The 15,354-nt window shown below is 37.1% G+C and overlaps 1 protein-coding gene across 12 annotated transcripts in view; it reads left to right on the plus strand.

Moving 5' to 3' along the window:
* Positions 1–15,354, plus strand: part of ZMYM2 (zinc finger MYM-type containing 2) — a 95,918-nt gene that overhangs the window by 54,071 nt on the left and 26,493 nt on the right. For all 12 annotated transcript variants that reach the window (XM_052812144.1, XM_052812146.1, XM_052812150.1 and 9 more), the window contains 3 exons: positions 1,733–1,849; positions 2,471–2,621; positions 13,392–13,564. In XM_052812144.1, the coding sequence (XP_052668104.1) occupies positions 1,733–1,849; positions 2,471–2,621; positions 13,392–13,564 (441 nt within the window). The remainder of the gene's footprint in view (positions 1–1,732; positions 1,850–2,470; positions 2,622–13,391; positions 13,565–15,354) is intronic.

Raw genomic sequence — 15,354 nt, forward strand, 5'->3', positions numbered from 1 at the left:
TAATCTTCATTCCTCCCTCTGTCTTCAGTGTTTCTGTAAAAGTTGTCACATCTGCTAGTCCTTTAATATTTCCTTCATTCCTGAACTGGAGGTGATGGGTATACTTGCTTCTTGATTTCTTTTTGTTTTCAACCAGAACTTCTAGGACTTTCATTACACTTATGTAACCCATATGGCAGCATATGGTGAAGAAACCTGCAAATGCAGAAATGCACAGATTTGACCTTGAACTTAAAAGCATTTGTGGCTCTCACATTAGTACAAGTCTTAAGCTACCTATTTAGAGCAGCCAAAGTCTAGCAAACCTTTCTCAACCACAGGGACATTTGCTGGATATAGTGGGAAAAATATGACAATACTGTGTGTGGGCATCAGACTATGTTAAAGTTGTTATGGGACAATGGACCATTGGGATAAAGGTGGCATCTTTTCTGCTGTATGTGGCATTTTGTTCTCAGGCCCTGTCCGTAATTGGGAAATGTGCATGGCTACTTCATGTCTGCAAACTTCTGATATAGAATTAGTGCATCTGCATAAAATGATACTGTTGCACTGCTAGCTAGTACTCAGCAGTACTGGTCAACTTATGTGAGGGTTTATATCAGTAAAACTATCACAATTTTTTTTTTTTTTCAGTGTAGGTGAACCCTTAGTAACATGACAGTCTGAAAAAAAGTATCCTGTAACAGAAGTGTTTTACGTTTTCATTGTTACGAGGTGGAGAGGTAGTAACCAATCTGTCTGAAGAGAACTTCTTGTCTTTAAATATATTTGTCTTGTTGCAAACGTGTGGGAAAGTTTGTTGAGAAGATGGACGTAAGAAATTTGTCCTCTGGATTCTTCAAGTGACAGTGATCACTACTGATTCAAATTTTGTCTTGCACATTGCATGTGTGATACACCAATATTTGTTGCTTGATCTAGGGAATGTGCAAAAGACTGTTCTGTAGGCGTATAAGACCTACTGGAAGACTACAGATACTGTAAAATTGAGTTCTCTGTCTACTGGTTGCCTCAGAAAGGCATTAAGTGAATTATTCAGTTACAGAATTAAATTCTCATATCTACACATGTAATCTATAGTATTTTTCTCAGTCTGAAAACCCTTTTAATTGTTTAGGGGCTGGCTGTTTGAATGATTACATCTTCCTGCTGTGGTGGTTGAGGCCAGCTGGGACTATTGGGTAGTTTTCTCTTAATCTGAGTAGATGTGGGTTTTCTCACTGAAGGCCTTTTACTTCAGTATTTGTGTTTTCAAGTGGTATGCTTAGGTAAGGTGTTGGTAATCTGCGTTGGTGAGGTTTGGATTTGAAAATATTTGTAGGTCTTTGTCTGAACTTCTGTGACCAAAATAAGGCAAGCTGTGGAATGTATTTATTTGAAAATACATGGTTTGTGATTAACAGGTGTTTAGTTTTGGGAGACTGTTTTTTGGGCATTTATAATTACCCTTAAATAACAGGCATTCGAAAAGTAAGGTAAAAGAAATACAACCTAAAGTAATTATTGTGGAAGTGAGGGTAAAGATTCAAGACTGGAAAACCTAAGATGGCAAGAGAAAAGGAATTAAGGGAAAAGACTAACCTGCTGTGCTTTTGCCAGAAATTCTCCTGAGCTTATAAATAAAACTCCCAAATTCTCAAAACACTATAGGCTTAATTGAAAAAACACATTTGAAAAGTAACTTTCTTTTTTAGTAATGTGTGTATATATATATATTTATGTTTTTCAGACTCTCAGTGTGCAGTCTTCAACAAATGGTCAGTTTGTCTCTCCCAGTGATATTCAGTTGAAATGTAATTATTGCAAAAGTTCTTTTTGTTCAAAGCCAGAAGTACTGGAATGGGAGGTAAGGGATTTTTTGGTGTTACTTTTAGAATGATGAAGTGTTTAAAAGTTTAAATCTGCAACTGCAATACAATTTTTCTAGATAGCTATTTTATAAGGTATTGAAGCTTAAAAAATGAAGTTAATAAAATCTACCTGGTTCTGTAGAATATCTGTAGAATTTAACTTCAGTATGGATAAAAGCAGAAGTCTTTGTTCATAAATAACAAAAAAAGCATCTGTGGAATTTGAAGAAAAATGTAATTTCTCAGATCAGCTGTAAGTTTGAAATCTGCTGTCATCTTCAGTTACTGTATGACTGTAGATATGATAGACCATTGTTACACTTCTCTATGAACCGAGAGAAGTATCTGAAGAGGGTATGCTAAGACTGATTGGCGTATTTTCTGTTTAGCATTTTCATATGAAATGATGAGTATTTGTAGCACTCACTGTCAGCTTGAGTGAGAGTTGTTAATTTTTAGCATTAGAAGTCATACCCTAATTGTGTGTTTGCTCTTCTGTTTACTTTGCATGTTAAAGTTGTGTCTTAATGAGAAACTATTATTTAAAGTTGCATTATCCAGACCTTAAGATTTTATCCATTAACCCTATTTATGATGCTTTGCAACTTTGCATTTAGAACAAAGTATATCAGTTCTGCAGCAGAGCATGTTCTGATGATTATAAGAAACTGCACTGCATAGTTACATACTGTGAATACTGTCAAGAAGAGAAAACGCTGCATGAGACGGTGAATTTCTCTGGCATCAAAAGACCCTTTTGTAGTGAAGGTATGTATGTATTTATGGTTTTTTTCTCTAAGGTATTGGTTGTTGTAGTTTTACTGCAGTTGACTTACTGTGTTAATATTTAATGTTGAAATTGAAGGTAACAACTCACTCTGTTGTACTTGAGGCTAAACCAGAATTTCCTTCATTATTATTAATGACGTGCATGTACCTTTTAACGTTAGTGCATGTACCTGTTAATTTATCTGAGCCACTTTTATGGTCTTTTGTTGAGTTTTTCACCACTTACTCCAGGTTAAGGAAGAGTGGACAGCACTCCTAAGTGTGTGTGTAAATACATACACAGATACATTTGTATGCACATGCATATATACATATGCACAAAAAATTATGCATAAATTCTTTTTTTGAAATTTATGCAGCAGAGCCTATACCAACACTAACTGCATTGAGGAATACCAAGCTTTTTCTCTAATTAGTATTTTCAAAATTTAACTTGATAGTGGAAACTCTATGTTGGCTTAGAATGGTCATTCAGCAATAACTCAAATGATGCCTGTTGATGTATGTTGATTACTGTTATTATAATTTTCCTGACTAATGATTTGGATTTTCAAAAAGAAAACAAACTAAAAAGAAGGTATATGGACATAGGATTCTTTTAAGTTGCATTAAAATATTGTTTTAATAGAAACAGCAAAATACAGTCTTAACAAGAACCCGTCCTTTCCACTTCTCATGAGCTGTCCTTCGATACTGGTATTTAATCCTGATCTTAGAAGTTTAACTGTGCGTTTGGATGACCTGTCTCTGGAGGATATAGTGCATATTTTTTCTTTAGTTATACTAATAATGCTTTCGCTATCTTTGATAAACACTGCTGAAGATCTCTGCTTTTAAGCAGATTAAACAGCAGCTGTGCCAATTTACTTGTAGCAGGATCCTGTTAAGCTGGAGAGGGGTGGAGTGCAGGGCTGGAGGCAGCCTTCCCTCCATGCAGTTCCCTTATAGCTCTGCATTCTGCAACCTTTTGTTTCTGATGAATGGAGTGTGGTGGCTTAGGTTTCTTTGCCATCATTATTTTCTTCTTGTGTTCTGGACTGCAAAGTGATAGCTGGAAAGGAAAAAAGGACAAAGCAAGGCCCAGTTTTAGAGCATATCATTGCAGTGCTCAATAACATCTAGCTAGAAATTGTATCTGTGAAGAAAACAATTCCACAGAATATATTCAAAGACGAGAGCAAACTTCTTTCGGCCTGGAGATTACAGTATATGCTGGTATTGCTGTGAATACTTACGACTCCCTCATTTTAAAGCCTAGTGGCTGTCACAACAAAATCAGTAAGATTCATAATGCAAGCTATGCCATATTTCTACTTCTGGAGATATATTTCTGTATGAGGAGGCTTGAAATAAGTGAAGACTTGTATTTCCTATTGGAAAAGGAAGGAGAGAAATAAAACCACTCTCTCCTGCATGAATGCAGTTAGTAAATGGGGGGAATCCATTGCCAGATGTCTTAGTGTGGGTCCTGAGTTTGCATGTGTTGGACTGCCAGCCTGAGAGCAAAGATGATCGTTATGAGGATTAATACGCCAAATGTTACCATTAAAACAAAGTTTCTTGGCTTACTGTGATGATCTGAACCACTGAGTAATAGAGAGAATGTAGTCAAAAGCACCATGAAGTAGAATGTAACTTGAATAAATATGGCACACATCTGCTAGCTGTAGCTTAGGTCTACTTTGTGATCCGTATGAGAAAAGCCATCTGTGTTACCTGATGAAAATAAACTGCTGACCTTGTCAGAAGCACTGTAGAAACAACCTAGGCCCTGCATTTTAAATGAAAACCAGCGATTGTCATTGATTGCTGCAGAAGTAGTGGAATCCAAGAGTTAACAGTGTTTACATCTGACGAGGGGAGGAGAGGGCCAGGTCTTTAGGTGGACTGAGTAGAGGTCAACAAATAGAAGTTCCATCATCAGAGGTGATAGATTTCTCTTCCCCCTTTTCTAGGCACCCGAACTCCACCAGTTTTTCCTTGATGTCATAGCTTTTTTCCAGAAATATGTCCAACTATTTGTAAAGTAGAAAAACTAGTAGATGTACCAAATAAACTTGTTGGATATGGAGGCCATGCTGGTTTTGATATTGCAAAGTGTTCAAGAAACTTCGCCACATAGATTATTTTGTTGAGCATGCAATTATTCTTCAGCAGAAGTCAGTGTATCACAGTTAGAGAAGAAATAACCCAAGGTGCTCAGTCACAAAAGTTATTGGTATTTTTGGAAGAAATTGGAACTCTCAGGGGAAAATACTGGAAAATTTCAGGTGTGTAAAAGAAGGCTCCTAGATAAAATCAACAGAAGTTAAACAGGTGTTGAAATTTCTGCAAGGGTGCTTATTTGTTCATCTTCAAGCAAACTGATGGGAAAGCATATATAAGATAAACCACAAATACCCCTCGACTGCTTAGGCCTGCCTAGCTGGAGTACTGAAAATGTCATCATTCCTCTGCTCACGTTCTTCATACCTGAGGTTTTTTTACACATGCACATACATATATATTTACACACAAACCCTGCCACCCACATTAGTCTCTGGGATCAGTATTTCTGTGCAGTTCCGTTCCAGCTCTGCTGCTTTATATGTTTTTCTTGAGATATTTAAAAATATGTGCAGGGACCAGCTGAAACTTCCGTTGCAATAAGGTATAATTAGAACTGACCTATCATTTGTGCTAAAGATGGTTATTAATTCTTTTGTGGAGTACAGTATGCTGTTTCTGTCCAAAACTCAGATGCTACATGGGGGATGAACAACCTGAACAGACTAGTTAAGAGTTTAGTCTGTTCCCCTGATGCCTTAGCACTTAGCATTTGAAAATCAAACTGTCCTGGTGTTTTGCCACTAGAACAGCTCATTCAAAAATACCAGTATCTAAGTTAAATAAGATGTATATTGTATACGCTAAAGCAAGAAGATCAAAGTTGTTTGTGGATTTTTATGTATGTATAGTTGCCTGAGTGACAATTGAGGATAGGCTGTGCAAGTTTTTAGTCCTGAGGAAATCTCCAAGTTACTGAGTTTTGAGGTTTTTCAACATATGTCCCTTTTGAGGGTCTAGGAGAACAAATCAGTCTTCGGCAATCCAGCATTGGAACTATTGTATGATGAGTATCACAATAACTTTTTTTACTTGTAGACTTATTTTGCATTTAATTCATCTTTGCAGTAGAGCTACGTGTTATGATTTAAATAACACAGGCTTTGTAACAATTTTATAACGTGAATTTTAATAACACTGATTCATATCCAGTAGTCTGCTTCTTGGAAGGAGAAGGTCAGTAAGCTGTGGAGTAACTCAGTTATCTGATGCTAGGGAGTTCCTTTCAAATGGATAATACAGATAAAAGACAGCTATGAAGCTAGCAACTGTACTGTCATCTTGATAGTATGCTAATAAGTTTCTGGGATTTAATGGATTCTGCAAATTAAACACAATGTAGACGATTCTCATGTTACATCTAAGTAGAGATAACCCCTTTTGAAATACTGTAGAGCTGACAAGTGGAAAAAGAAATTTAGGAAATCAAGTGATTTCAGAACTGAGTATGTCTAGGAAAGGTGTATATTTGGTTAAAGCATTGTAGATTTTAGAGTGGCATTTCTCCAACCACAGCTGCACAGTGGATTGTTCAGTAGAGTATACTATTAATTTTTAGATTTATATGAAAACGTTACAGATATTGGGAATAGCCTAAACAAGAGTGTGTTAAATTTTATACAGGTGCTTATATATGAATGTTTCACAACCAGTTAAGATATTACCTGAAATTTATAGCAATTCCTGTTGTTACTAGAAACGTTAACAAACCAGTCTCAAAACTGATGTGTGATATGAAGTGTTACTAAGACTTAGTTATAGTTGCTGGGCTTCTCGAGTAGGTGGAGAACTGCACTGAGGGCAGGTTGGTACGCTGGCCCTGCGCACTGAGCTGCTGGGTTCCCCTGGGCGAAGGGGGTTGCCATCAAGCCTGCTTGAACCACTTCATTCCTGATGTTTGGTTTTGTTGTTGTTAAATGTGAGCACTACAGAAACTGTTTAAACACAGCTTTTTTTATAGTTTATATTATCAACTATGTATTTTTTAGAGATACTGATACACCTTTTAAAAATATAATGTACAGAATTTGGGCTAGCATACAGAAATTTTTGAAGACAGTAGTGTGCTGGTTTTGGCACCCATTTTTATGAAAAATGTTATGGCATAATTACAACTTCCTAACTGTGTGCTACTTTGCCATAGGACCTCATAAAGCTATCAAGGATTGGTAAGTAGTATAGAATGTAGTTAGAGGGCAAAAAAAATTATATGTAGTATATGTAAAATTTCATATCACAGTTAAGTGTTTAGCATAATATCTTCTGTTACAAGCTCTCAGGTTTGTGCTGCACAGAGCTCTTATCTCCCTCTCTGCAGCTCTGACAGTGGCCTACCATGTTAAAATAACTTGTGCTTGCTATGGTGCCTTTTCAGCTTTAGCCTACCATGTTAGACAGTTTGGTTTTGCCTCTGACCGCTTCCTTTGGCAGTGTCCCTCCGAGATAAATTCTAACCTGAAATATCAGCTTCCTTGTGGCTTTCTTTTGAAGGTTTATTTGGTGCTGAGTTGGAATATCCTGGCAAAGAGGGACAAATGAAAAGCAAAGCATGTCTTAAATACTGTAAAATGTATGATCCATAAAAATGCCCTTTCACAATTATAAGAGTCATGTTGTTACTGAGGGAAGGTATTCCTTTCCCATGGATCAGGGTAGTAGAAAACTGGAAGTCAACTTTAGAGAGATTTTGAGGTGCTTCGGTTATTCTGAGAGAATATGATCTCCTTTGACTGCTGTCATGGTTTAACCCCAGCCAGCAACTAAGCACCACACAGCCGCTCACTTGCTTCCCCCTGACCCAGTGGGTTGGGGGAGAGAATCAGAAGGAAGAAGGTAAAGCTCGTGGGTTGAGATAAGAACAACAGTTTAATAGAACAGAAAGGAAGAAGCTAATAATGATAATAACAGTAATAAAATTACAATAATTCTAAAAGAATTGGAATGTACAAAACAAGTGATGCATAGTGCAGTTGCTCACTACTTGCCGATTGATGCCCAGTTAGTTCCCAAGCAGTGATCCACACCCCCAGGCCAACTCCCCCCAGTTTATACACTGGACATGATGTCACATGGTATGGAATATTCCTTTGGCCAGTTTGGGTCAGCTGCCCTGGCTCTGTTCTGTGCCAACTTCTTGTGCCCCTCCAGCTTTCTTGCTGGCTGAGCATGAGAAGCTGAAAAATCCTTGACTTAGTATAAACACTGCTTAGCAACAACTGAAAACATCAGTGTGTTATCAACATTCTTCTCATACTAAATCCAAAACATAGCACTACACTGGCTACTAGAAAGAAAATTAACTCTATCCCAGCTGAAACCAGGACAACTGCTATGGACAAAAGTTACAATGGGACATCCCTGACATCCGTTTGAGCCATGGCAGTTTTCATTAGAGAGCTCTGATTGGCATAGTGCAGTTGTTCAGGCCATGTCATCTTATTTAGTAGTCTAGCGTTAAATTGTTGAGCTGCAGATATTAAATCGTTGAGCTGCAGATGACTATTCCAAACAAATTTTGTTACTGTAAAAGCTCAAAGATACTTTTCTGATGATAAAAATGAGTTAAGGTAAAAAAGACAGCATATTCAATTCAGAAAAGTCCCTTATGAAATACTTAACAGGCTCCCTTGCTGCAGAAGCACCAAATGAAAGCTCTTGGCTATGTTGAAGGAAAGCAGAGGTCCGTGCCTTCCAGACAAACACACATGGAAGAGCTGGAGAGTTGGTTCTTGTGGTATTCCACTCATGGAAGAGTCTGATCATGTAGGTGTAGTTTCCAATTGGTGCTTTTTGGATGCATATCTTCTGGAATGACTTGAAAATTTTCACTTGTTAACTTGGCTTTTGATACTTCTGACATTGTTCTTTTAGTTGGGAAAGTCAAAAGATAGAGCTATGCTCAGGAAGACATTATATGTTTATCTTCCCTCTGTCTATAGAGGGAGAACATGGATACTCTTAAAGTAATGTTATTTAAATTTTGAGTACAGGTTGTGCTGAATCTTGAGATTTTTTGTTCATGGAGAGCTGATTTCTAACATAGTAAAGAATATCAAGTGAAATCCTGTGCATTGTTCAACTACAGTGGTCCTTGTTAGATTGGCGTTCTTTGGAGTTAATTCCACTGTTGTGTCTTTGAAGAGGTTTGAGACAGTTCTTTAAGCAAAGACAGCATTGGCTATTGCAGATAAGGGGTGATGATGATTTAAGATGCTGAGATTATGAGCATATGAAGATGAAAGCTTATGAAGATGCTTCTTATTAACCTGAAAGAATAATCAACTTGAAAAGATTTAAGAACAAGCAAAAACTGAGTAACTGGATGGGAGTAGGAGGGAGGAGGGAGGAAGGAGCTAGTATCTAATATGAGAAAATATTAGGATAAAGTGAGGATGTACAAAAGTTGAGTTGAATAATAAAATAATAAAAGGTTTTTAAGCAGAAGATAAGGAAAGAAGTGGGATACACAGCCTCTCTGTTACACAGAGAGGATGGGGTCTATTTTAATGGTAATCCAAGCAGGACCCCAAATTGGATGTGTTGCATCTGTTTTCCTGAGGATAGTGATGTTTATTGTGAAGCCAGAGACAGCGGATGATAGGAATGTGGGTATGGAAGAGGTGGCTATTGCATTCAACGCAGTACAGGGAGTGGCAGCAGAAAGATGTGGATGTAACATAGCTCCAGAAATCTTCAAGACCTAGCTTGTGATGCTGCAGGCTTCTTGATATTACAGGCTTGTGATATGACAGGCCTGTGGTTACTCTTATCTAGATGAAGTTGTTAAAGGGTAAAAGTCGAAGTTACTACAAGATGAGAGAACAGCAAGTCTTCTATGTAGCTTGAAGGAGGAGAAAGGTAGTCTAGTAAGTACAGCCTTTCAGAGGTTACCTGCTTGCTTTTAAGATTGAACGATTACTTTCTATAAAAGTTGTTGTTCTCTGTGGTCAAAAGAGACTGGTGTTGAGGACTCAGGAAGTGTTTTGAGCTCAGCATTCCTTTTTCACAGCTGCTTGATGTGCGAATGTACTGAACTTCCAGTAATTCAGGTAGGTGCTGCTGGTAGAATAGTATGAGGTTCTTAGTAGCTTGCTTGTACTGAGTCTGCAGACGGTCAAGTGAAGCATGTTTCCTACTGTGGGTAGCTGGACCTGGCAGTTCTTGGGTCTGCTAAGAGAAAGGAAGCTCTCTTGACCTGGAATATGCCTGAAGTAAAAGTTTGGATGAACTGCTTTTGTGTTCTCCTGTCGGTAAGCCTCTGTTGCACGTGTTCAGATCCTTATCCTCTCTGTACAGTTTATGTGGGGAAGCAAAGTTCAGGGCTGTTGGAAGGGATAAGCTTTGTGTTGGGTTTTGCTTGGAAACCAGAATTCTAATAACATAATTAAGGATATGTTACGTTGATTTAGCAGATACTCAGCTACTTCTTTTTTGCCTGGTTCAGATTTTGAGTTGAAGATACTTTGCCTGAAAATGCTCCTTAATGGTCTTTCTGAGACAGTTGGCTTGCAGGGTGGTTTTCTGTTAGAACTTTGCTAAAGAACATAATTGATTACCTGTGTAACTTACACCAAATGACCTGCACTTAATTTCAAAGAAAAATTGCAAGAGCTATTTTCTCTGAGAGTCACCTTAAAGCACTAGAGATTTCCATCTGGTCACGCTATAACTTGTGTGTCTGGTGTTATAGCAGAAATCTTGAACTTGGATTTTACTCATATCTTTTTGTTCAAGATGTTGGGACTGTCAGCTGTTTGTCTTAGGCAGTGCTTACACTCATGAAACCCAAGTCCCCAGGGGAGGTAGGCTGGCCAAACCCTCAGGATTTTAGTGTTGATATTGGAAAGATTAGACAACCAGTGCCTTTTGTATTACTCATCCACAATGTACTGTCAGTCAAAGACCACTTCTTGGTCACATCTACAAAGCCAGCATGGATGCTACTGCTCTATTGATTCAGGATTTACATTGTGCACTGTGAAGACCAAGTTGTTTGAGCTCAGAATCTGTTTTGCCGAAGGAGAATACCTTTCTCTCTATTTCAAAGAAAGTCTTACTATTCCAGTCAAAACCATAGCATTATAATAAAAAGGTATATCCTAGGTATGCAGAGAGTACCAAAGACCAAATTAAAATACATCCTATGAAAATAAAGGCTTTTTGTTTTCCTTTTGTCTGAAGTGACAAGATCTTGAAGCAACCAAATGTTCCCTGGTCAGGTGGATTAAGTTACCTATTACAAAGACATGAAAAAAGTATCAGACAAATCTGAAGAATTTTGCTCATGATGTTGCAGAAAGAAAAGCCTGTACTTCCATTTTAGAAGTCTTCGGGGTTGTAACAATCTTATGTCAACATCTGAAGTTCTGTAAAGGGGGATTTTCTATCTTCTGTAGAGGCCTCCTTCAGCAAGAAGCCCTGCAGTCAGTGATCTATAAAACGCCCCACGTTTTTCAGGTATTTAGCCTTGAGGGCTGGAATTTTGGACTTCTTGTTTCCCCTTACTTAATGTTCACTGCTCATTATTTTCCATGAGTCACAGAGATGTGGGAGATGTTTGACTGTAGAATGAAAAATTTCTTACCTGATAACTTTTTGTAATGCAACAGCACTGTCTTCTTCAATTTAACTCCCTATAGTTTAGCAGCCAAGAAAAATTTCAGCTTTGTCCATTCCTTTTTGTAGACTATTTAGCCAGGTGCACAGAGCTTACCTGATTGGTAGTAGAGTACTTCTACTAATGAATGGTCTTGAAAGGTTGATGCAGTGTTGAATGGCTCTTCTAAGGCACAGCTGAAGAGGAGGATACATTATGGTGCTGAGCTCTGTCTGGAATTGTAAAGAAGCAAAAAGAATCTGATGCCCCGTACAGTAAAGAGAGATACAGCCAGCAGGAAAAAATACTGGCAAGAAATTTTCAATGCTTTAATGGGTGCTTCCAAGTAAGAGCTTGCACACACTGGTATCTTCAGGATTATTATTTCCTTCAGAGCAGTGTATTTAACATCCAAATTAGTTGCACTGTAAGGATGATGGCTTGATTTTGTACTTTCCATCTGCGCTGCCTGTTTTGTGTGTTAGTAATTTTCTTTATTCTGTTGTTAAAGAATCAGATATATAACTAAAAAAAACCAACACCAGTTTAAAACACAATTACATACCATGTCTTATTTGTACGATAGTCTATAATTGTCTTGTTTTGACATTGCTAGCAAATTCAAGTTGTTAGCAAAGCTTGTAGTATTGCAAGTTAAAATTCTTCCTTTTGTTTTTGGAAGATGCCGTCTGCTGCAGCTTCCACTTGCATTCTTGTGCTTTTAGTGATTTTAAAATAGCATCTCAGTTTCACACGTATGAAGTTGTACCCTAACAGGCAACAGCACAAGTCACTTAATTGAAATTACTGAGTACATTCTGATTATAATATTTTTATATTCTGTATGCCAGAGGAACTGCAGCATGTATGTTACATATTGAGTTTTATAACTTACCAGAAGTACAGAAGTCTACATGTGTTAGACTATAAGCCCGAGCAGAGTGGGCACTTGGAAGACTTGAGTTCTGGTCTTGGTGGTACTGTGATATTTGGGAGATCATAAAAACAGGTGTAGTACCTTAGATTAAAGGTCTGTGTAGATGTTATCTCGTCCCTCCAGTGTTTAATATAGACTTCATCTTCTCATACTGTTCTCTTCTGTAAAATTAGCACAATTACAGAGATATATGGTATATGATTTAGGCATCAGCTGAATAGACAGTAGATTTGAGGTAGTTGAAATACATTATATTCTCAAAATAGCCTATGTAGTAGCTGCAGTATTCATCTTTTAATGCATTTAATACGTTAGAATGTCTTTTCTAATTTGCTTAAGGGATGATCAGATTATTGATGAATATAGCTCTCATTATGGCAACCTTGAAGTTATGACTGCATAGCAAATGCAAAAAAAAACCCCCAAAACCACCTCATGTGAAAAGAAAAAATAAAAGATTCATTGCATACAAATCCTACACAAATTTCGTATGTAAACTCCTGTCATTGCATCATTATTCTCAGTACTGTTCATTGCTTACTTTATAGTTCATATTTTTTAAGAAACTATTCAGTTCTTACGTCATCTTGTGCCTATTAGTGTTCTTAAAAATTAATGAGTTAAGTGGTTTGTTGTATTAATAGGGATGAAAGTAGTAATAGAAATCAATAGAAAGTTGATCCTTAAAGATAGGTACTGTTTTCGTGGATAGTGTTGTCTAGTTTAAAATTTCTGCTTGTCATTGTCTGGATATCTAGCATTCTGAGGATGTGTAACTAAGCAATGTAATTTCAAGTCAACACTTTTGCATGGATCTATATGAAAAGAAAATTACAGGGTTTTTTCTGACTGTTTATTCAGGGATTTGATAAGCACAGATTCAAGCGTAGTGTTTTGAAAAAGATGCAGACATCACATGAAACCATAGAGTTGTGCAGGAAAGGTATTAAGGTAAAAATGTCTTGAAATACAGTCTATTATGCAACCTGAATTTGTCTGAAGCCCCAGTTGTTAGCTGTTGTTGTATTCATTTAATTTTCAACATTTAACTCAACTGTGATATCTCTCTGTAAAAATTACTTTGTTCCTAATGTTTAAAATCTGTTTCCAGGCTGCAAGCTGCTATATAAACAAGACTTTGCAAGACGGTTAGGACTGAGATGTGTTACTTGTAATTACTGCTCACAGCTGTGCAAAAAGGGAGCAACTAAGGAACTTGATGGTGTAGTGAGAGATTTCTGCAGTGAAGAGTGCTGTAAAAAATTTCAGGACTGGTACTACAAGGCAAGTAACTCAGAATTTTTGACGAGAGCTCCACAGTTAAAAAAACCAAAAATGCACATGTGAGGATATCTCAAGGACTGTGCAGCAAATATGGCTTACTTCAGCAAAGCATTTGCTACACAATAAGCAAATGTATTAATTTCATCATTTGAGTTTTCTTAGAGCAGCATTTCTACCATCTGATTTTATTAATTCATTTGGCAAGGAAGTCTTGAGTTACAGAAAAACAAGAAACTGTATATTTGTTACTTTACAATTCCAATTTTTTCTCCTCAATTGATACCATATTTTTCTTGTCAAAACTTCTTAAATGTGTATTCAGAATGTTGAAACACTGTTAATAGCAGCTGGATGATACCTTGAGTTGACTGATGATAAACTAGGTTAGCGGAGTTTTTCTTGTTCCTGTTTTTGCCTCTTTTTTTGCCTTTTCCCTTCTCCCACAGTTTGAACTGCAGAGGCTTTGGTTGTTCAGTATTTCCCAGTGGAAAGGATGCCAAAGGGAAAAGCAAGACCAAATGGATTTCTAATAAAAGTTTAAATCAAACAGATGGCATCTATTTCTAAATCTCTGGAAGCTTAACTACCTTGTGAAGCACAACCAGCAAAGAGTTCATGTTAAGAGGTTTTTTGTTTTAATTTTTTGAAAGAAATAAAGGTGAAATCAGACTGGGTTTAACCTGTGATTAGTGCCGTGGATAAAATATTTGATCTCTGGTATGAGCATCCTGGAAAGCTACTCTGATAATGTCAAAACAAGAACTACACTTGTGGATGCAATTGCAAAAAAGACAGTAGAAAATTCATCACCCTACCAAAACTCTGTACGCAGCCTGGAAGGCAATAAAAAGCTTGAAAAGTTAGAGGGCTAGATACAAATCCTGTAATTCAAGATGATCTACCTACCATAAAAGAACTGAATCTGAACACGTGTCTGGTATTTTGGAATGGCTGGTTCCAGAAATGTTGCAGCCAAACATTAAACCTTTATTTTGAATAATGTATGTAGGGTCCTGTAGACATTCCTGAAAGAAAACTACTGAAGACCAGGATGTGTTTCTTCTGTCTCGGGTGAAAATAGGGTGATGAAGCTTGGCTGCAAAGTTCCTAAACTTACTAAAATGTTAGCTTCATACAATAATATTTAATCTATATGCCTTAAAACTTGGGGTATGGGGTGAAATTTATCCCTGCGTAAAAAGTGCCTTCTAATAGAGAAGTTAATAAAGCTTTGGTGTGCTTTAGAAATCTCTTGGTGATTCAGCAAAGAATATAGTATGGGGGTGTGCCTACCAAACTAGTTTCATGTACATAAACTTCTGTGGAAGCTTGTACTCTGATTCAGGTTTGAGAACCACTTGAAAACTCTGACTTCAGGTTATCCTTCTGATCTGTGGGGTAAGGCAGTAACGTAACTGGCCCATTAAGTCTGCTTAAGAAATGCTGTTGGTACTGTGGTACAGGAAAGTTAGACATGATGCCATGAAAAGGCAATTTAATCTAAACAGACTTGCTGGTAACTAGTGACTTTTGATGATACTGAAGTGTTAGGTATGTATACTTTTTGATCTTAAGCTTGCTAGTGAAACAAGTGTTACATGATGTTGAATTGTTGTAATTTTTATCAAATATGTCTTAAAGCCTTTGCCTGATTCAGTTCTGGTTATAAAAGTTTGGGATTTATTACATGGGGAGGACTTGTAATAGGTTTTGGAAAATTGTGTGTTTTGCTGCAATTGTCTTTTTTTTTTTTTTTTTTTTTTTCTTTTTCTCCCCTCCTTCTTTACATC

The sequence above is a fragment of the Harpia harpyja genome, chromosome 17, assembly GCF_026419915.1.
Source record: "Harpia harpyja isolate bHarHar1 chromosome 17, bHarHar1 primary haplotype, whole genome shotgun sequence".
NCBI classification, from domain to species: domain Eukaryota; kingdom Metazoa; phylum Chordata; class Aves; order Accipitriformes; family Accipitridae; genus Harpia; species Harpia harpyja.